This window comes from Botrytis cinerea, chromosome 6 (genome assembly GCF_000143535.2).
Source record: "Botrytis cinerea B05.10 chromosome 6, complete sequence".
NCBI classification, from domain to species: domain Eukaryota; kingdom Fungi; phylum Ascomycota; class Leotiomycetes; order Helotiales; family Sclerotiniaceae; genus Botrytis; species Botrytis cinerea.
Window position 1 is genome coordinate 958,246 of NC_037315.1, and position 22,513 is coordinate 980,758.

The 22,513-nt window shown below is 44.0% G+C and overlaps 3 protein-coding genes across 4 annotated transcripts; 1 reads left to right on the top strand and 2 right to left on the bottom strand.

Moving 5' to 3' along the window:
* Positions 1-1,142: 1,142 nt before the first annotated feature.
* BCIN_06g02840 (hypothetical protein) lies at positions 1,143-3,547 on the bottom strand. The gene has a single exon (XM_001560448.2). The coding sequence runs from the start codon at positions 3,101-3,103 to the stop codon at positions 1,451-1,453; it is 1,653 nt and encodes a 550-aa protein (XP_001560498.1). The 5' UTR covers positions 3,104-3,547; the 3' UTR covers positions 1,143-1,450.
* A 1,709-nt stretch (positions 3,548-5,256) lies between these two features.
* Positions 5,257-11,088, bottom strand: Bckog1. 2 transcript variants are annotated; one of them, XM_024693421.1, is made up of 4 exons: positions 10,908-11,088; positions 10,094-10,812; positions 6,044-9,687; positions 5,257-5,991 (listed from the first exon to the last, which is right to left on the bottom strand). In XM_024693421.1, the coding sequence occupies exons 2-4, from the start codon at positions 10,643-10,645 to the stop codon at positions 5,772-5,774; spliced, it is 4,416 nt and encodes a 1,471-aa protein (XP_024549206.1). In that variant the 5' UTR covers positions 10,646-10,812; positions 10,908-11,088; the 3' UTR covers positions 5,257-5,771. The 2 variants fall into 2 exon arrangements, with proteins under 2 accessions (XP_024549206.1, XP_024549207.1); XM_024693420.1 differs by having other exon boundaries at positions 10,094-11,088.
* Positions 11,089-13,655: 2,567 nt separating this feature from the next.
* BCIN_06g02860 (hypothetical protein) lies at positions 13,656-20,430 on the top strand. The gene is made up of 4 exons (XM_024693422.1): positions 13,656-14,572; positions 14,678-15,071; positions 15,119-15,401; positions 15,457-20,430. Exons 1-4 carry the CDS (start codon positions 14,312-14,314, stop codon positions 19,331-19,333), a joined length of 4,815 nt encoding a protein of 1,604 aa, XP_024549208.1. The 5' UTR covers positions 13,656-14,311; the 3' UTR covers positions 19,334-20,430.
* The last annotated feature ends 2,083 nt before the right edge of the window (positions 20,431-22,513 follow it).

Here is a 22,513-nt window from a genome sequence, read left to right on the forward strand (position 1 = left end):
AGCTCGTACCGAAAATATATGTCTTACTACGGGAAATTTTACTTGTGGCTTAATACCTTGACAACTGCACTTTATAGAATCCTGAAATTTTGGATATGGCTGTTACAGACATATAAATGAATTCTCTTTTCATTTGTTACGAATTTTGCAATGGCCAACAGAAAAAATTAACGCGGCCAGTTGAAGAAAAGACGGCGGCAATTATAGGTCATTTTCTCAGAGATGACATGGTGGCACCTCTTTCAATTCATTTTATATTTACTTTATAAGGTTCTGCCAAAATTCCCGGCATATTAGCCACGGGTTGTTCAAGTTGAGGTTTATCTATTCAATTTTGAAGACATCATTGCCATGGCGAATAAATCAGAAAGATGAAATGTCAACGCGGAGCAGACACTATCGGAGTGAGACAACTTTCTTCAGGGGTATTACTCTTGCAAAAACAACCTTTATGAAGACCATTGAAGCGGATCTTGGAATCCAAGAATACTAAATTCATGCGCTCTAGATGTTAATGCTGTCAATACGCTTCAATAAATTTCAGTTCAGGGACTCTAAAAAAAAAAATAGCAGCCGCGGCCGTGAAATGTGTAAGTGATGATTCTGCCAAATTACTATTGGAGTATCAACAAATTTCCAAGGAAACATGACGAATATTTTGATGTTGCACAGTGTTCCTGCCTATTGTTGAAGAGTATACCCTTATTGGGCCTGACAATCACGCCAATTCATGGGGAAATACATACTATTTAGAGAAGATCGATGACCATCTGAAACATTTCCATTTTTTCAATGCCGATCAATGCTTATCCTCAGGAAATTGCTTCCGTTTGTGGCCCGTGTTACAGTGACTTGATGAATGGTCGACAGAGCAACATTGTCAATCTACATGAATATTTCTACGTCACATGGTCCAAAATCAGTTTTAGACATTGAGGTACTAGGTACACAATAAAAGAACAGCCCATTACAAATAAAAACTACATTCGTGAAGCGTCGGTAGAAATGAATGCACACGTAGCCATCAATGAATTACGAATTTGTTTTATGCAAGAATTTTTGCAATTGTGGAATTAAAATGCTATCTACAAATCTTTGAATAGTACTCAGATTTCTTCAAAATCTTCGCGCTAAACTACGTTTCCATCACCCCATATTCCTGCCTATTCAACCCTTCTTTTTCCCGAATCAAATTTTGATAAAAAATATTCATCTCATCCGATAAATCATTTCCCAGCCATATGCAGTCAATCTCAGCAGCGGGGATTCTCAAAGCTTATTCGCCCTTGTCCTTCAAAATGCTCTTCCTAGTTCCCCATCTCGACCCTTTTCATTCTTTTTTTTTTTTTTTACCTCACCTACTACAATTTTCCCTCCAAATCCGACCCTGATTCCTCCCTCAGAGCTATCTGAGCTTATTTCGATAGCCTGTTCCCAAAACACCAATACTCTAAAGCTTGCGAGTATTCAAATCCTCCCATTTTGTCACAGCATCTTGTGGAGACGGCGGTGAGCGACGAGCTTTGCGTAGACTTCTTACTACTTTTGAATGATTGATCTTCATTGCATTCATAACATCAGAAGTAGACGGTGAGTTGTTACTAATGGGGCTTCGTCTGCTACTGCTGGGAGATGTAGCTACAGACCCGGTCTCGGATGCCCTGCTTGCTGATTTCAACAACTTTTGATGTCGAGTCAGGGAAGTTCTTCGTTGGCGCTCGGACAATGGAATGTCAACCTCCATTTCATCATCAAGATCCATTGCGTCTCCATCGTCGAAGTAACCAGAAGTATCATTGGTTAATTCTGTCGGGATTTGAATGGGGGCAGGTGAGGTGTTTGTCATGCATGGAGAGACAGGATCGTCGATTTCCATGGAATCTTCATCGTAAACTGGATTAGGAGCAACGATTGAAGGAGTGTCAAGCATAGCATTTGGAGTTTCATTGCTAGCTGAGACGGTTCTGGCTCCAGCCCAAATATCTGGAGTCTTTTGTTCGGGTTTCTGCTTACGGAGACTCTCATATGGCACGTATTGACGAATCTCAGGCGCAGAAAGGGAGTGATTTGGGGCGCCGTTCCGTGAACTACTATGACCCTCAGAATATGACCTTGATCTAGGTTTGGGCTGTGTACATTGAGACTGGTAAAGGCTCTTCCATTCACCATTGGGAGGTGTGTCAGATGTAGAGTAACGACGGCCTGTGGTGAAATCCTTGAGCTTGGGCACAGAAATGAATCTCGAACCGGCATTTGTTGGTTGTGCAGCCTTGTGGTTCTGGATTGGAGCAGGTGCGCCCTTTGGTCGACGGAGAGCCGATGGGTTGTAAACGTTGCTCTTTCCTCCATGCTTGGAAGTTGAGGAAATCATAGTCATGTAAAGACTTTTCGTAGGACGTGGTGTACGACTGCCAACTGTAGGTTGCGCGACGTTTGATGGACGGTTTGGCTTTGGGGCCGCGGCCTTGGGAGATTGATTGGTTTCTCCCCGTGATTCAGGGAGACACTCATTAGTACTGGGCGATTTCGAAGAGCTGCTTTGAGTTGTAGATATGAGCCCGTCCTTATTGAGAATCGGCAACCCAATAGCCGTTCTAAACCAATCGCTCACCAGATCCTCGTCTGTGAACTTCTGAAGATCACTCATCAGGCTCAATGATGGCGAGAAAATCTTATCCATCCACAGTTCATTGACAATATGCTGCAGTCTACCAAGGTCAACTCCATACAGCTTGCAAATGTTCTTCAAGAATTCTCTTCCGAACATTTCAAGCAGAGGCAAACTTTCTAATCCCCAGCTGTAGCTGTTTTGTTGCCTGCGTGTCAGCGTGGAGAAGCGAGTGCGGAACATGAGAACTACTGAAAGACGCTCGAAGTTCTGAGCTGGGTCTTGATGCAATGGCAGTAGAGACCTCAGTTGTTGAATGTCATCCTGTTTGGATGCTTCGGGTTGTTTGGGAGCCTCGATTTGATTCGAAGCAAGAAGGTGTGCAACATATTGCTCCCTGTTCCTCTCCCGAAAAATGTTCTCTTCAACCTCGCGTTCGGCATTGAATTTTCTACCAGCTTTGCCAAATTTTGCAATCCAACTTTGTAGATCCATCTTGTATCTGGCTGTGACCAAAGAGTCGAAGTGGAAGTTGATAGAAGTTTTTGAGTTTTGTTTGAAGTTGTTTGAAGTTGTTTGAAGTTGTTTGAATAACTTGTGAGTGTAATTTGATATCGAAATTTGGGTCGATGAGAGACTTTATATGTTTTGAAAGTGTCTTTTGACAAGAAGCCAAATGAATGGGATATCAAATTCTTCGATGGAGGAGCAAGACCTTAATATATGAATGGGGACCAAGAACGACAGGTGCTAGTGTATGATTTGCTTATCAAATCGCCGTGTGTGTATGTGTTTACGGCGTTGGTATGGTAGGGTGAATATGTCAGCAAAATGTCTTCGGTGCAAGATCTTTGCTGCAGTGAGAGTCGTATCAACTAGTTTCTGTCTCTTTCTATGGTGGGAGCGATAGCAGACTTATATACTCAAGACATTTTCAACATAATATCCTAGTTACGGTTCAGACCGTACCAACTACTTGATGTTTCTCAAATTCGCGAGCCAAATGCTTACATTAGCACGGTATTTTCAGTAGAATATCTCTACTGTAGTTCAGACCGTACCAACTACTTGATGTTTTTCAAACTCGCGAACGAAATGCTTACATTAGCATAGTGTTTTCAGTAAGCTATCTCCACTACGGCCAGAACCGTATAAACTAATTGATGTTTTTCGAACTCGCGCAACATTATGCGCGACATCATTCTTATAACAGCACAATACTTTACCAAAACCTCTTTCCTACACTGCAGACCGTATTTGCCCCCTAAAGTGCCTTATAATTTCGCTACGGTTGTCCCGATTCCCAATGTGCCATCACATCATACCCAGAAAGCGTGCCTCCCAATATCCAGGCAGCTATCTATCTACAACCCTAAGATTCACCGTATATAGCTCGGTTAATTCACTCTAACTACTCACTCCAATTATTCGAGAGAGGGTAGGTATGATACATCATTCTAAGAAAGTGTGACTAGGCTATCATCGAGGAAATGGAATGTTGAAACTGGTTGTATAACTAAACTAGATGAAAGAAAGCGTAGTACTACCCTGACGGTCACAATCGACGATATTGCTTTTTATCTAGAGAGGCAAGTAATGTTAAAGGAAGAAATGTCTAGTTCCTACTTACATACATTTCACTACGCAACTAGCGCTCTCGCTAAATCCCCACAGTAGAAATGTGCCGTGGGTCATTCACTCTCGTGCAGACAACAACCAACCAACTACATAGCTAACAATCACGAAGAAAAAAACCACATGATATCACAATCTATTACCAATCCTTCCTATCCGCCGTGAGAAATCCAAAGGTTCCACAAGATACACACGCAAATCCCATCCATTCTCATTCTCATTCTCATTCCCCTCCTATCCTATCCTAACCAACCCATCTCTCCACCCACCAGCCCGAGCCTTCAAATCACCAAAACGAGCAGGAAGCATTCTCCCGCACAAGCAAAAACAAAAACCAAAAAAAAAAAAAAAATCGCAAGCCTCCCTCGGTACCCCCACTTCGAATATTGCGAATCGCGTAATCTCCCCAACGACCCGTCCAAAGCAAACCATCAGGCGACAAGATCCGAGGAATATGAATCAGGGGACTGGAAGCACCCAAAGATTCATATATCCATCCAACCTACTAATAATAATTAACTTACCTCTACTTCATCCACAACCTTCCCCTTTCGCATTCTCTGTTCGCTCCAAGCTCAATCCCTCAATCTAACTCAATTAACTTGTTTCCTCCCATCTCCTCACTCGCCCGCTCTACAATCAACACCAAATCCCCACGCTAACAACTGGCCACTCAAAAAATAATTCCCTCCAACCCCTAATCCACATACACCCTCCCCCCATCCCTCCCTCCCAATCTCACAAAATTTTCATATCCTCCTCTCTTCCTCTGCTTTCCGCCCACTGAAAAATGGCCTACCAACCCACAAAATCCCAGCATCTTCACAAACAAAGTACGATTCCATCCAGCATCAACTACTTGCCTATCCAACTTGCAATCCATTCAATTCAATTTAATACCTTAAGATGGACTCAGATACAAAACACCATATACTCATCGATGCAAAACTCTTCAGATTACATCACATCACACCCGTATCTCAACTCCCCTCACGTTTCAACCACCAAAGATTTGACATAATATGTAAATTGAAAAGAAGCCCCAAAGTTCTACATACATACATGCATACATACAAACAGCAAACGTCCACTATTAATCATTACCACAGGCATCATCAAAAAGAAGTCAAGGGTAGAATGATTCCCTCCTTGCCTTCTTCCGTTGCACTTTCTCCATATCTCCAATCTAGCCAATGTCAATCTAGCTAGGTAAATGCAAGTGAATACCAAACCCAAGCCAAAACCCAAACCATGCGAGGACATACATGCCAATTAAGTTCAAACCAATCCATTATGTAACCTCCAAACGCCCAGAAAAATATCAATTAGCCCTCAAAACTTCCAATGGAAGTATGTCACTCTCAAAACCCTTCTTGCCCAATGAATTCATGCAACGCTATTATGCATTTAAGTTATTTACCCCCAACTCCCTATACACCGTACAATATGATAATTGATCAAGACTCGCTCTAGCTTATCAATCCATTAAGCAAATCTTGAAAGAACATGTCCTACCTCGACCATCAGATCAATATTCCGTTGATGGTACTTTACGCTCCGCACATGAGAACAAGTTTATATGATTATCGCCCCTCGCAGCACAAGCCAACATCATCCGATGCGGATGAAAAGCCGTAGCTGAAATGGGTGATTGACGAGCTTGATGTAAGAAGCTCGAGTATGGCTCTACTCTTGAGAGTTCTCTGCCATCGAAATTAAAAACCTTGACTGTATGGCTTCCAGTGCCACTACAGATAAAATTAGTATTAATTCAAGGAGACAGAAAGGAAGTAAACTTACACAGCAAATACTGGAAGATGTTCATGGGTGCTTGCAGTACGTAGAGTATCCTTCGTAGCCTGAATAACTCGCAGTGGTTTGTCCATTCTAATATCCCAAAGTTTAACTTTCCCGTTACGACTGGCGGACAGAAGCTCTCTTTGACCACCTCGTTGCATATGCACACTCTTGATCCATACCCTGTCAGATTCGTCTTTCCATTTCTTAACCATAGCTTCTTGTGGCTTGTTTCTAGCATCAAATACTCTTATGGCTCCATCACCAAAACCTGCCACGAAAACATTACCTGTCATTTGATCAGAAGTCAAGGACGTGACACAAGAACCAGACCGAGCATTAATATCCACGACACAAAGCTCTGGCGCCGCAGCCCACACTCTGATCACCTTTACATCACCGGCTACCAGAAGCTTTCCAGTAACTTGTTGCCAGTCAAATACCATTCCAGAATTGACGTTACTTGGGACGAGATGTGTCAAAGCTCTCCATGCCGAAGCGACCTCAATCTTTTTGTCAGAATCATAATTCCTATAGATACGAATGACACCATCCGAAGACCCCGTCAACAAGAAGGCTTGGTCGTCCTCATTGATAAATTGGAGATCGCTAATTCTGGAACCTTCCGGATTACCATTTGAAAATCGGCTTAAACGGTCTTGCTTCTTCCAATCCCAAACACAAATCGTATCGCGATCATCAGACACAGCAAGATGATCTTCAAATTGATGGAGAGTCATTTTTGTTGGTTGGCTAGAGTTATTGAAAAATCCAGTAGCATGTGTCCATTTGCCATTACCAGCGATTTCTTTCTGGGGTTGAGTGTCGCGGAGAATTGCTTCATTCCTTGATCTTCGCCAAAGTCTTTCGTTGTAATCAGTACTGCCGGGCTCCTCAGCTTCGTTTGGCTTCATTTGGGGTTCGCGGAAATATTCAATCGACCATTCCAGGAAAGTGCTTTCCAATGGTATGGTACATGGTTCTGATAGGTTTCGAGGTTGAAAGCCGCCCGATGTTGGCTCATTTGCTGCATGGTATGTGCCTGGGGTCGATGCGATGTCATTTTGCTCCGGTGGGGAGTTAAAGTCTGGCGGAAGACGTGATCGCGCTGGCAAAGAATTTCGATTTAGGCCAGGCGACTTCAAACCAGATCTTCCGGTTGAGTCAGGTGGGGTCACTTCACCAGTAGAACCACCGAAAGGTAGGGTAAACAAGTAACTAGCTGTTCTTTTAAGTAAGCCTTGCTGGCTCGACTGTGTGCTTGACAAGGTATCCTGTCGAGTAGGTGTACTGGGTCTTGTTTCCGATGTATGTGATTTCGATGCCTTTGGTTTTGCTGAGATGCGACTTATGTCATCAAATAATTTACGGGCGGCGGCCCCAACTGGCGAGCGAAGGAGTGATAAATGGAGGGCATCCACGATAATGGTTGCATTGCGCTGGACTTCAGGATGTGGATCGATTGCCATTATTAGAACGTGTTTCCAAACCACGGCAAAAATGGAATTGTGAGACAAGCCCTGAGCTGTGGCTTTGATGGTACCATCCTTATTTCTGTTGTCCATACGAGCATAGTGCAATCCCATTTTGTGATCATTTCCATCGTCGAGAGGGGGTGATTGTCTATACTCTCGTTCCTCCTGCAGCTGTTCGAATGCCACTACCCAGAATTTACTCTCATATCGATGTATAAACTTAGAGAAATACACTAGCAGTTCTTTGCGGACCATAGCATTTCCATCATTAGCTAGTTCTATAACGGTCCACGATATTGACTCCTCATTTCGAGCAACTTCGTCTGTCAGGTCGGGGATTCCCAGAAAAGTTGTCATGGCGTATAACATGGCAGCTCTGACTTCGCAGCATACATCGCGAACCAGACCGGATAATTTTGCAGGCGCATTCTCTCTGATACCTCGCCATTTCGCTTCAGGGAGATCATTCCAAAGCTGACTGATACATAGACACGCCCATTGTCGCAAGAGTGGGTTGTCTGCATTCTGCAAGTGCGTCAAACAGTAAGTCATGATATCTGTTTGGTTGCAGACATTTTGACCTTGCTTGTATCCATTGCAGAGCATAGCTAGAATAAACGCACACATAGCTTTGTGTTCAAGGCTATCCACTACTGGAAGACCTTCATTGGGCTTTAATATACTTGAGAAGTAGTTGTAGCCACTATCTTTCAACAAATCTTGCTGACATGTGAGATCAACAGCCAGTACACGAGTCCAGATAAACACCATCACGGGCTTCAATTCTGCTGCGGCTGATTGTAACAATTTCAAAACGTATGGAAAGATGCCTATGCTCAAAGCAAGGTTTACAGCCCAAGGGCCCATGTCAAGGAACTTCCCTAACAGTATCAAAGCTCGTACTCGATGCTGTTGACTAAGGAGAACTTGAAGAACAACTGGAAGCTGGTCGGGAGCTTTGTGAGTTACAGCGCCCTGCGTCAGATAAACCTCAAACGCTGTTAGTTGTTCCGTGAAGAAACTGGAGTTCTGGAATTCATAATCTGGAAGTTGTCCAGACTCCTTCATCTCTAACGATGGCAATTGAGCCAAAGCCATTTCTACGGCTAAATCCCAACTTTCCCAAAGAGAATGTTGATGAGTGTCTGGAAGCTGCGGGTATGATTGTGGGTGGCATCCATAAGCTGACATGATTCTCTGCGCTAACAGAAAGTTTCTGAATAGAGCTGCGACCATCAAATCTTGTCTGAAGAACTTCCTGAACAAGGGCCTAGGGAGGGTAGTCCAAGCTATGGTATCTGTAATGGCTGTAAAGATCCAGTTTAGCTCTCCTAGAGGAGTCCGCCTTTCTTGTAGTCTACCGGGAAGCTTTTTGGCTCGCTCTGGTGATACTTGTGATGGGAGAGGATTTTGTAGAACGAAAAACCACAAGGCCATTTCAATAGGGGTTGTTAGGCATGCTGTGAAGACATCAGCAGGAAGTAGAGGATTTGTAGGTAGGTTTTCCTTTATTCCACATGCTGCCAGGTGAATGTAAGGCTTATAGTTTGTAACTACATAATTTGGATCCTTTTTCGAATTTTCAAGCTCTTCTTGTTCATGCTTGTCAACAAAGCGATGAAAGTTATTCAGGATGTTACCGGAATCTGAACAGTCCCAAACGAAGAAAGTGGGTGCTTGAAGCCATGTTTGTAGATCATACAATGATACCGGAATGTACTGCGTATAGTTCTTGTTAAATACCCAAATTTCACCAGATGAAGTAGGCTTTGGGACACCATGGCCATTGTAATGAAAGAGAACTCGTTCTTCTTTAGCATTCCGACGAAGTGATATGCAGAACTTCTTCGTCTCTTCAACGGATGGATCCAAATATTGCTTGTATCTTGTTCGAATGGCCAATGTCTCGTATTGGGCTTGTAAGGATTTTCCAATTGTCTCGAGAGCCTTTTGTACAGGAGGGTGTGAAGGATCCTGCCAAGCCTCCAACTTTGCACCAGGTGTAGTCTTCAGTTGATCAGGCGGTTCGACTCCAATATTTAGGCATATTGCCAGTGCTGCGGACACGGTTTTTAGACGATCCTTCATCCGCCAATCCTGAAGTTCATATCCCAGTGATTTAGGGTTGCCCGTCGTTTCGTGTCGTTTATCCGTAAAGTACATATACCAGTTCTGTTGTACGATATCAGTACTTGTTTCTAAGCCTACGCCCACAAAGTCGACTCCAAGCGCCCAGCCCAGTGAAGATCGGAGGCGGCTATGTTGCGCTCGACGGAATGCTGAGCCGTTTTTGGAGACTGCAATCACACATTCACATTTCACACAGAAATAGTCTGCGCCTTCCCGATCTTCATTTGCTACGGGCGAGAAAAAATCGAAGCTTTCAACAAAAGAGTAACTTAAACTCCAAACATCAAAATAATCGCCCATGCTTCGGAAAGGAAAGGATGTTATGAGATATACGGGATAACAGTTTGCTTAGGTCGAGGGGTTGTCGGGCTGAAAGAGTGGCATAATCAAAGGTGTGGTAGACTGATGCCGGACCGAGATACCATCATTGAAGGAAAGAACAACTTACATTTGCTAGTTGCGAGACATACTCTTCAGATGCATAATTAGTTCCAAACCCGTGCCTTTCTCCCCAATCTTGTATATCTTCTTCCATATCTACATTTGTATCATCGCCCCTCGGTCCATAGTCACTCTTGGATCTTTGAAGTAATGCAGCTGGTCTGCGCCGTATTCTATCCGGCTCCGAATCGTCTTGTGACGATTCTGCGGTAGCTCCAGCCGAAGTTGTTGGCCGTGTGCTTGATCCATTCTGGGATGTACTATTACTGCGATCCAAGTTCGCCGGCGCATATGCAGATCCAGCTTCTACGCCGTTAGCAGGCTGGATTGGATCATTGCTCACAGTATGCCTCGAATTCATGGTTCCTAACGTGCCATTCATACCATTCATTGCTGGGCCTGAATGTGGCAGCTGTTGTGAGTTCGGCGCAGTGGCAAACGTATGGTTTTGAGGTTGTGGTTGTTGACCTGAAGGTGTATTTAAATTTGGAGCGGGATTTGATCGGTGTAGGTTGTGTTGTTGGCGGGGAGCTCCATGCTGAACGGCAACTGCTGTCATGATCTTAAATGGGAAAATTTACCATTCTTCAACGTGAATCGCTCATTGGATACTTCAAAGTTGCAAAATTAGATAGATTGAGGCGGTCGAGAGGGCGGTCGAGGTATCGGTAAGGCTTCACGATGAGTTGGTTGGAGGTCCGCCGGAAAGATAGTCTGTATCTGAATCTAACGACCGTTAGGTGGGAATTAACCTTCGAAAGACAGTCGCACGCGTAGATCAAGAGAGCCAACAGCTGAGTGGTGATTACTCAATGACGTACAATTGGTGAATTATATAATAACACGAGTGAAAAGAATTCAATTTCGAATCGAGGCCGAATTTATATTGTTATAGCCAAGTGAATTTGAAGAATATCTATGTGTGGAGAGGGCACCTAGGCATGTACACTGGTGGTACCTGTAAATTGTGAAAGTAGCAGTATCTTTATCACTATCATACCCTGAAATTAGATGTCACGAGCTGGGAATATTTATTAAATGCAATACAACGACCGCCTTACAAATTCGACTTAGCACAACCGAGATCCCGCACTATGTACCGACGCCACAATATCATGTGGCTGGTGTGGGCTATTTGTCTAGCTTCCAGCATGGATGACAAATCATGCAGTTCCTTGTCGTAGTGGCTCAGAACCGATGAGGTGGGATGAGATAAGCTGGCGATGGAGATGGAGATGGCGGTGCTATACAGGTTGAAAGAATCGGGAAACCTCAAACCATATATATTATGAGTAGCTATTGAGATTCTCAAGGTGAATGAAGTAGACCTTCATTTCCACTTGACCCTCTCCCCTCTTCTTCCTTCTCAGTGCATCGAAAGAACGACCTGATACAACAACGTTGCACTCATTCTCAATCTACCTGACTCCCCAGCTTTCTCCTCCACTCAACTACTAGCGATCAATATATCAACTCTGGCTGTGAATTTCGTATATTTCATACACGATGCAAGATATTGTGACCGGAATCTTGAGGTGCGCAAAGGAGATCTGATTGTTGCCTACCACCCAGAGTTTCGGTTACCAGGGAGGAAACGTAGGAATCGTTGTACCATCCAGCACCTACACGTTCGTTACCTTGTTCCAGATAGTATCTTTAACGTCCTTGGAGGATCACCGTCTACCATGCATTGGCATAAGTGTATTCAATATGTAGGTCATCATCTAGCAAGCAATTTCATAGGATTTTAGCCGCCAGAACTTTGAACCCCCAAACAATACACCTCCAATCATATGCTGTGTGTTCTGTTTCTTCTCCAGAGTAGGTGCTAGACGAAAATAGAGGGAATTGGTTTACATGAAGGTGTAACCGTTTCCCCGGATCCTCCTCAGCTTGAAAAGATCTTAGAATGGTACTGCATAGAGAAACAGAAGTGGCCAAAAACTTTATTTGTCGATCTCGTGGATACATCGCCACTGCATCGCCCAGATCTCTATCTCTCCTCATTTGTTGAATGAGGATGTAAGAAATATGACAGCATGCAGCCGGACATTTCAAGATCAAACGCCTAGCCATGATTGGGCCTATAGGAAAGCAAACGTATTTGGCCGAGCCAATCTTCTGTCCACCTATTGCAGCAATGGACGCCGACGCACTGCCAACCCGGGATTATGAATAGATGATCGCCTTCGTGAGAGATATTTGGTTGGCTGGATAAGTCGGATTGGAGGCATTGCTGCATGCTAACCAAGCGGGTGCCGACATATTTTGTAGCTACGATTCAACCCCCTTCCACATGGACCCCCTCAGAGATTCCATCCATTGTTCGAGAAGGATGAAGATAATTCTCTCTGGCGAAAAAGATGTCTGGTTCGAGGAAAAGGAAACATTGAAAGATTTATCGCTATTTTCACCGTAGTCCGAAAGCATCGCAACGCAAAGCAAGGGCCTCCAATGTCGATACTTAATTTGATAGCCCTACCCATAAATTACTTGGGTGTTAAATGAAACTTCTAACCGTCGATCGAATGGAGTAAAGTGCGCATGAGTGAGAAGATGATGAGTGGAACAGAAATGAAGGGGAAATGGCCCAGAGTCAGGGGTACATGACAATGGCTGGACGTGAACGATGAGCGATGAACGATGAACTATGAGAAATCCCACGTCGTACATCGCACATACAATACATATCCTATTAGCTTTGGGGAGTTGGGGGACATTGACGAGGCATCGGTATCGATCGCAGAAAGGTAGTACTCCGTGCACACATATGAATGAACGTGAATATGATATGATACGGGTGTACAGACGCGGAGGCTGCAGCACTGGGGAATCTTGATTCAGTTTCTTTTCCGCCATTGTGATTCCATTGTGATCCTCATCCTCATCCTCTTCCTATAAGACAAGCCAAATTGGGACGTCTGCGGTCTGTCTAGGGACGGAGGAAAAGGGCAATGGCAAGGTTCATCTCAACGTGAACCGTTTCCCCCTTTCCCATCTCTTCCTTCTGGCTGGGCAGGAAGGGAAGGCCGTTGGGTGGGCAGACAAGCAGACAAGCACACAAGCACACAATACACTTTCTTGCACGTCAATATTAAGCCTTTATTTGCACACCATTTGACGAATCTATCCATTGTCAGGGTATTGTCAGGATTGGATTCTCAACCCCTGGCACATCTCATTCCAAAATTGTGGTTCTTTGGTACCTGAACGATAAAACAAGGCGTATCACCATGCTGGACGGAGGAGCAGGCCATTAGATGCAGGGTAGTAACATTTTATACTTTGGAGTGTTTCTGTTCGACGACTCGTTAAGAGTCTGTTGGACTTGTGTCCTCCTGGGCAAGTCAGTTCTTCGTAGACTCACCCACGGTGCTTGCGTGCGTCGAGGCACGGCGGGCTTCCAGAATCCGGACAAGCGATAAAGATCAGTCGTAGGTAGATACCTAGATACGAACAGGAGACCAGGAGAGGAGACGAGACGAGACTCAACGCATTATCCACCACTCACTCACTCACTCACTCACTCACTCACTCACTCACTCCCTCTCTCCCTCCCAATTGACCCAGAAGAGTTTGTCTTGGAAGAGAGAAACTATCACATCGCATCCGATCTCATCCCATCCCATCCTGTCCTGTCCTGTCCTGTCCTGTCCTGTCCCATCCTGTCCCATCTCATCCCATCTCATCTCATCCCATTCCATTCCATGCCATCATCACGCTCCTAATCTCCCCCATTTTCATCATCGCCAAACCAAAACCACTCTAATAATCCTCGGAGCGTTGTGCTACCTTTTCTTTTTCTTCCCCAATAATTTCACCGGGTGCTTCGAATCATTCACAACACGATTCAACGGTTTATTTGCTTTTCATTTTTATTTTTATTTTCATTTTCGTTTTCACATTCATATTCATATTCATATTCACATTCACATCGTTTCCTTCATAGAGACGCGGAATAAAATACCATAAAATAAAAATAACCAACACTTCTAAATCCCAGCCATTTCTAAACAGCAAGAACCCTGGACGTTGGCTCAGACTTAATCCCTTTTCCTGAGACTTTCCAAACCAAGTTTAATAATAATCTCGAATTTCTCAAACATAAACAACAATCGTGTGTATTAAACGAATTCGCTATCTCGTCGAAAAGAAAAGCAAACATTTATCCACTTGCGCCGCCGGCATTGGGAAGAAGTGAAAGTGGTTGGCCTCGAATGGCACGATGGCATTCCTCTTCAAGAGTAAAAAGAATGCAGATAAGGCTCAAGCCTTGAGAGATGGCGGGAATGGGGCTCCTGGTTCACAATCGTCCCTCCAGAGTGAGAAAAGTCGTATGCCGCAACAAGCTGAGAGGACGACGACCCCTTCGAGCAGTGTCAACAATTCCATTACTTCGCTGCAAGGAGGCAATCCAGCGACGCCAAGCCCCGAACAATTAAACGGACGACGAGGACCAAACCCAGAGCAAGCGCAGGATCTCGCGGTGAGTGATTAGCAATATTTTTTTTTTTTTTTTTTGAAATTCGCAGATCGCAATTACCATGTTGAGATTGGATCCAAATACTGATTGATGATGTCTGTGGTATAGCTGCGAAACGGCGCGCCGCCGCCAACACAGCCAATGAATTCAAATCCCAATTCCTCATTATACCCGTGGTCGCAGCGAAGAATAACATATACAACTAATCATCCTCCTCCGTTTCCTCGATATGGCGCCGCTGTCAATTCCATGGCCTCGAAAGAGGGTGAGATATACCTCATGGGAGGTCTCATCAACAGCTCAACAGTAAAGGGGGATTTATGGATGGTAGAAGCAGGTGCAAATATGGCATGCTACCCATTGGGCACTACATCTGAGGGTCCAGGACCAAGAGTCGGCCACGCGAGTTTATTGGTGGGAAATGCTTTTATTGTGTATGGAGGAGATACCAAGATGGAGGATTCTGATGTCCTAGATGAAACTCTATACCTCTTGAATACCTGTAAGTCAGCCCGGCTACAGATTGGAAACATGCTAAAGAGTTATTAGCTACGAGACAATGGTCAAGAGCTGTCCCAGCAGGACCGAGACCGGCCGGAAGATATGGGCACTCGCTGAATATTTTGGGCTCAAAGATCTATGTCTTTGGTGGTCAAGTCGAAGGATATTTTATGAATGACCTGGTTGCATTTGATTTGAATCAACTGCAAATTCCGACAAATAGATGGGAAATGCTTATAAAGAATAGTGATGAAGGTGGACCTCCTGTCGGACAAATACCCCCCGCCAGGACAAACCACTCCGTGGTCACTTTTAATGAGAAGCTTTTCCTGTAAGTTTCCAGTAACGAAACAGTTGATAGCCCGAGCGACTGCTGATTCTTTTAGATTTGGAGGAACTAATGGCTTTCAATGGTTTAATGATGTTTGGTGCTACGATCCGATCACTAATGCATGGACTCAACTGGATTGTATTGGATATATTCCAGCTCCTCGAGAGGGTCATGCCGCTGCAATTGTCGACGATGTAATGTATATTTTCGGTGGTCGAACTGAAGAAGGTGCAGATTTGGGCGATTTAGCAGCATTCAGAATCTCATCCAGGCGTTGGTATACCTTTCAGAACATGGGGCCGTCACCTTCTCCACGCTCTGGACATAGTATGACGGCGTATGGCAAACAAATCATCGTTCTTGCCGGGGAACCAAGCACAGCAACTCGTGAAGCTCAAGATCTTGCAACCGTTTACGTTCTCGACACAAGCAAAATTCGATACCCCAATGATCAGCAGTCATCCCAACAGCCTCAACAAGCTGCTGTTAATGAACGTGTGCCTGGTGGTAGACGTCCAAGTGCAGGTGAGAAGAGTGGTCCAGGTCCGCGAAACATGGGCTCTAGGGAAAACTCCGCATTACCAGAGCCAAAGAAAGGCAACGGTCCACCCAGAGAGGGCACCAATAGCCGAAATGGTGGGCAGCCAAATGTGAATGGTAACGACTCCAACGGCATTGCTCCTGGTTCGGCTCAACCTCAAGGCCCACAACCCGGTTCGAAACTACCTAGAGCATCAATGGGACAGCCTGGTCCACCACCGCAACAACAAGTACCAAATCCTCGAGGTCCTAACGCTGGTCCTAATGGTAGAGGCCCCAGAGGTCCCCAAGGTCCTCAAGGTCCACAGGGTCCACAGGGTCCACAAGGTCCACAAGGTCCTCAGAATGCCCAGGGTCCTCCAGGGCAAGGAAGACCCAACAATCAATTTGGTCCTGCTATCGATACCTCTATGCGAAACCCCAAATTGGAGAATATTCCTCTGGCTCAACGAGCACTCTCGCCCGCACAAGAAGAAAACTCCCAGGCTCGAGAGAGTCCAGTCACCAGTGGCCCACGTCCTCCACTTCAAAATGTTTCACAGCAGGAGCACCAATCATCACAGAACCAAATTCCTCCTCAGATGCAAGCTGGAGTTCCACCACCATCACAACCACCACCACAATCACAACCCCAACAAATCGCCAAATCCATAGCAAGGCAAGATTCCGATTCCCGGCAACCTCAGCAAATGCCAAAGTCAATAAGCAGGCAAGATTCCAACTCTCAGCAACCGAGTGGCACCAACTCGAGAGCTTCGTCGAAACAAAGACAGCCTCGTGGTCAAAGTTCAGTGGATAGTAATACAGACGCTTCTTTGAGAGATGTTATGAGTCGTCAGGTGTCGCCTCCTCCGCCTACAAGACAACCAAGCAACCCTCTTAGTCGAAGGACTTCGGCCAGGGGTTCTCAAACTGTGACGTTGCTAAAGGAATTAGATGCTGCTAGAAACAGGAATGCTTGGTATGCTTCGGAGCTTGAACTTGCACGAAAAGCTGGATATACACCCAACCCTTCAACCAGTCCTATGCTAGATCAAAAAGCAGCAGAGTCTTTCGATGACGATGACAAACCACTCATTGAAGCACTTTTGGCAATGAAAGCAGAGCTAGCCAATGTCCAAGGCTCAATCGACAAACAAGCGGTTCTTGCAGCAAAACAAATTGCTGAGGTCGAAAAGCAACGAGATGCAGCCATCAATGAAGCGGTATACCATAAAGCAAAACTTGCAGCTCATGCTGGAAGTCAAAGTAGCACGCCGCAGCCCGACAGCGAGAACAGGGACATCGAAGCCATGACAAATGATCGATCTTCGGACATCAGTAGGAAATTGGCTGCCGCTCTAGCATCGCAACGAGATCTGAAAAACAAGGTGGATAGTCTTACCGCTGAGCTCGAAGCTGAAAAACGTGGGAGACAACTCGCCGAGGATACTGCCAATATCACACAATCGCGAATGGCCGAGCTACAAACATACAAACAACAGAATTCTTCCGAGGTTGAACTTCTCAAAGCAGAGTTGCACGAATTAGAAGTTGCTGCCAGGGAAGAGGCGATTGTTTGTCAAGAAGCCGTCGCAGCCGCGCAGCTTATCCAAGCTGAAAAGGATGAATTGGAAGTACGGCACAAAGAAATATTAGGCACTGCGCAAGATCATAGCGAGACATTCGAGTCGCTCCGGGAAGCCATAACGTCGTCCGCCGATATGAAGAACCTATTGGAACGAAAACTCGATGAGGAACGTGCTTTACGCGAAACGGTTGAGGAAAAACTCTCTGCTCTTAGAGCTGAGCACGAAAATCGTACTTCCGAGTTAGAATCCGTTACCCGACGTCTGAGAGATGCCGAAGAAATTGCTGAACAACATGCAATTGAAGCTCGAACTCACAAAGAAGCAGTGCTATCTGGCCTCGATAAAGTCTCGAGCAGTAAAGATCTTGCGCCAAAGGATTCCGCCAGAGACGACCGCGCTTCAGCCCTCGAGGCACAAGTCCAGGCTTCTAATGCCTTGGTTCGTAAATATCAAGCTGCAGCGAATACTGCTTCAGACAAGCTTCGAAGTGCCGAAGAACGCATTGCTGGGCTGGAGGCTTATCAAGAGCAGGCAAGTCGGGAAGGCATGTCTATTCGAAAGCAGCTCCAGGCATATATGCGTGAAACACAATCACTCCAAGCTGCTAACTCTGATATGAAACATCAGCTTGCTAACCAACAGTTGGAGACGAATGCAGTCAACGTACAACACAACACTTTGAAGGATATTCTTGGTGAGCGTGGCATCAGTCCTGTAGGTGCATCAAGGACTCGAGGATTGTCTAGTCCTCAATCGGGTTCCAATACACCAGATATGGCACGTCTCCGTGAACTTGAACAACAACTTGCAGCTAGCATGCATTCACACCAAGAAACCAAAGAAGCCTTTGAGAACCGAGAGCAAGAAGCCGAGAGTGCTTATCGCGAGAAGTTGAGTCAACTAGAGAATGACTATCAATCTGCCGTCCACTACGTGAAGGGTACCGAAAAAATGCTCAAACGAATGAAGGACGAACTGTCGAGATACAAGCAAGATAACACACGGTTGAAGGAACAGCTCACGGCTGCCGAGGAAAGATCTACAGCAACGAAGTCGCCTACGAGCTGGGAGAGTGAGCGTGCCGGCTTAGTTGGTCAGATCGAGACACTCCAGTCTGAGATTAATACATCCACTATACAAATGGAAAAGCAATTGACAGATGTTCGAAAGGAATTACAAGACACTCAAACTAGCAACTCTGAACTGAAGCAGAAGTATGAAGAGTTAGAAAAGCAATTGGCCTCTAGCAGTGAACAAGCACGTCATGAGCTTGACCAATTGCAAGAAGAAAACACTCAGTTAGAAAAGCGTGCTCAAGATGCTGAGGAAAAGGTCTCATTGCTACTTGATCAAGTTGAGTCGTCAGTTGATAACTACCGTCGCCAATCACGTAATCTCGATAGCATGGTCGGAGCGACTGCTCCTTCTACAAACCAACGAAACTCAATTGGTCATGAATCGGTATCTGAATCGTCGATGTATGGCGGTGCGAACGATAACCGCAATAGCATGGCTTTAGATAGTCTTGCCTCGGAATTAGAAACGCTACGAACGCAATGGGAAACGACAAACAAGAACTATAGACTTAGTGGTTTCGGTGATTTCGAGGAACGACCTACTACCAGCAAATCCGACGCCGAAAATGGTCCTCAGTTAAGTGGTAGTCTTGCAGATTGGAGAAAACGATTAGATGCCGAAGAGCAAGAAGCTAAATCAAGAAAGGGAAGCTTGACTGGTTCGGAAAGAATTATGAGTCCTACTGGCGGTAGAAAGGATTCTAATGCTGGTGCATCAACCTCAAATCAAGTCAATGTACTTTGATTTGGTAGTAATAACATTGGGGGTTGGGATTTCGGATAAAGATATTTGTTTAATTGTTTTAGATTGATTGCTTCATTACTTTGGGAAGGGGATTTTGAGCTGGGTATCGAATTATATACATACATGGAAAGAATTCGGGATGGCCACCACATTTTAATGAATTTATGAGGATAGGGAATAAGATAAAGATACCGAATGGAGAGGAAGATATTGAAGCAAATTGTGTGTTTTGGTGGTCCGGCTACCTTCTTTCTTCGTTCTTCTTTATTACTGTTGTTTATTTGGCAATTTATACACTGTTGCTTCTTGCATATAATTCATTTGCTTGCTTGGTGGGTTATTTTGCTGGACATGGAGAAAAGATGAGGGGAAAATATCACATTTGCATTGCTTTCTGACTTTTTATGTGTTTTGTAACTTTTCTTCGTCTTTTGATTCTCCTCTTTCTAATGGCGTTGCGGTGCATTGTCTCATGAGTCAACTTCTTTATCATATGATGGGACTTTGTTGGATTGCACATGGCATTGCACTGCATGGTTTTTTTTTTTTTAAGCGAGGGGTAGGATCTCTTGGATCTCGTCGGAAAAAGATCTGATGGGTGGTGGAATTGTTGTAGAGAGTTAGTCATGCATTTGGCTGAGGGTGGTAAGATGAGAGATACATTCTCTTTGAGAAAGGGGATTTGCTTGGGATTGAGTTGGCCGGTGTGATTAATATGAGGCGATGTGGTAGGAGTAGTTTATGAATAGCACTAGTAATCTTGTTACTAAATTCATTATTGCTTCTGGTTGTTGTTAAAAAAAATTGTTTGCGAATTTGGGAAAGGGAAAGGGAATTGGAATTGAATTGAATTGAATTGAATTGGGATTTGAAAGGTGGGTAGAAATGATGATGAGGATAACGTACTATAGCATTTTACTTTTGTGGTAGGGTGGAGTGTTGCTGTGAGAGGGAGTGTTTGTGTGGATTAGAGGGTGAAGATGGGTGGATAATGAGATGGGGGGTGGTTGTGGAGAGGAGGGGAGAGGGAGGGTGGTTATGGAAGATGGGAGATAGGAGACATTAGCGAAAATTGAAGAATTGATGAGGACTTTTTATATTTTTGAGATTGAGACTTTGAGACTTTGAGACTTTGAGACTTTGAGACTTTGAGACTTTGAGACTTTGAGACTTTGAGACTTTGAGACTTTGGGACTGGATTGTGAGACTTTGTTTGTCTGTTTGTTTGTTTGTTTGTTTCTTGGTGATTATATATTTATGTGTGATTTGTAATGCGTAATTTGTGAGTTATTATACATTCCATATTACTATATTGTATATAGTAATAATCCAGATATAATCCAAGTGCAGATGCAAATTCAAGTCGGGAGAATAACTCTTTATTTGAAGTGCGGAAGTGCGGAATGGAATTCTTTCTCGGGGTTTGGTATGTGTGTGTGTGTATTTCATCTATTTGTATGTGTATGTTTGGAGCTTGTTTTGTTTTGTTTGGTTTTGTTAGGGGAGAGATTGGTGTTGGGGGTTGGGGGTTGGGGAAGGATTAGATAGATGGTTATAAATATAAATATGGGATTTGTGTGTATGGGTTTGTTTTTCTGGGGATATAGTTCTTTGGATAGAGTAATAGAGAAAAGGGGATTGGGAGAGGAAAGGGGAAGGGGGAGGGAAAGGGGAAGGGAAAGAGGTATTCATTGGATGGGAGTGTGGTGATTTGATATATATATTTGTGTGTGTGTGTGTGTGTGTGTGTGTGTGTGTGTATCTGTGTGTGTTTATGTATAATGCTCTTTTGTTATATATACTTGGATATTAAATACTTGATCTTCGTTGTTTTCTACGAGAAGAGGAGAGGAGAGGAAAGGAGAGGAGGATAGAGAAGTGCGGTAGATGGATATCTAGAGGTGAAGACTATTGGTTGTAAAAAAGGGGGAGAAAGAAATAGTATAGGAATTATAGAGGAAGAATAGAGATATATTTGTAAAGCTTGTGTTGTAGTTTTGTGTAGATAGATGTATGAATAGATAGTTGGATGGGTGATGGGTGTGTATGTGTATGTATCTCGATTCTTGGGTTGTGTAAATATGAATTTGTTGGATTGGATTGGGTCGGATAGGATCGATCTGATTTCATATTTGATTGTTTATATACTTTTGTTATTGTGGTGGTTTATTCTCTTGTCTCGTCTTCTTCTTCTTCTTCTTCTTCTTCTTCTTCTTCTTCTTCTTCTTCTTCTTCTTCTTCTTCTTCTTTCTAAGACTTTTTTTCATTTTAATTTCATTATTTTATCATATCATATAATATCCTATCATCATTCCATCATATTATACCCACTATACTCACCATATCCATTCAGATCTCCAGATCCCTCGATTCACTTCCCAAACCACAAGCTGAGAATCGGGGCTTTGGTCAAGGCTCAGAGGATATGGTTGTATCTATATACCGAGTGTTATGTATAAGGGATGGTTCATAATGTGTATTGTGTGGATTTAACCGATTTTGTGGGTTGGATTGGATTTGGATTTGGATTTCTAAATTTTGAGATTTTGAGATTTGATGTGATGGGATGGGACGGATGGATTTATAGGGCTTAGGGTTTAAAGGGGGTAAGTGTTGGTACGAGAAGGATACGGAAGACGTAGCACCCACGAATATCGTAGGTCCTGTATGTCTAATTGTATTCTGTCTAAAGAGCTAGCTACGTATTGAAAGTAGTAAGCCTTATAAGGGCTTACAGAAAGAGCTAGTCTCTTTCGCATTCGCTTAGGGCTTTATTATAGTTGCTATATTATAGTGGCAATTGAATTGAAGTTATTCACTCCGTTCACACAGTAAGACGTATAGACGTATGAATGGATGGATATATAGTTCATGATGAGTGAGTGCTCGCGGGTGTTTAGTTGAGTATTTTAAGAGAGAGAGAAAGGAAGGGGAGAGAGGTTAGTCTAGATTTGATATCGAATTATTTTGCAAATATGCCCCTGAAAAAATATCATTTGATTTCGAAATCAATATTCTCGGGTGACATCATGTTGTATTATTACATCATGTATGTATACATCCCTTTAATCTCGGGAAGCGAATCTAGCTGTAAGGTTCAAGATCTAACTATTTCGACAGCACTGTACTATATACATCCCCCCCTCGACTAACAAAATCATAATTACAATCACAATCAGA

What these genes read in the sequence shown, in the direction of transcription:
- BCIN_06g02840 (XM_001560448.2), bottom strand. Translation starts at nt 3,103, where the DNA reads ATGGATCTACAAAGTTGGATTGCAAAATTTGGCAAAGCTGGTAGAAAA.
- BCIN_06g02860 (XM_024693422.1), top strand. Translation starts at nt 14,312, where the DNA reads ATGGCATTCCTCTTCAAGAGTAAAAAGAATGCAGATAAGGCTCAAGCC. An exon ending in TCTATACCTCTTGAATACCT is followed by an intron (nt 15,072 to 15,118) that starts GTAAGTCAGCCC and finishes AAGAGTTATTAG; the next exon opens with CTACGAGACAATGGTCAAGA. An exon ending in TTTAATGAGAAGCTTTTCCT is followed by an intron (nt 15,402 to 15,456) that starts GTAAGTTTCCAG and finishes TGATTCTTTTAG; the next exon opens with ATTTGGAGGAACTAATGGCT.
- Bckog1 (XM_024693421.1), bottom strand. Translation starts at nt 10,645, where the DNA reads ATGACAGCAGTTGCCGTTCAGCATGGAGCTCCCCGCCAACAACACAAC. An exon ending in ATGTCTCGCAACTAGCAAAT is followed by an intron (nt 9,688 to 10,093) that starts GTAAGTTGTTCT and finishes ATCGTACAACAG; the next exon opens with AACTGGTATATGTACTTTAC. An exon ending in CATCTTCCAGTATTTGCTGT is followed by an intron (nt 5,992 to 6,043) that starts GTAAGTTTACTT and finishes TTTTATCTGTAG; the next exon opens with TGGCACTGGAAGCCATACAG.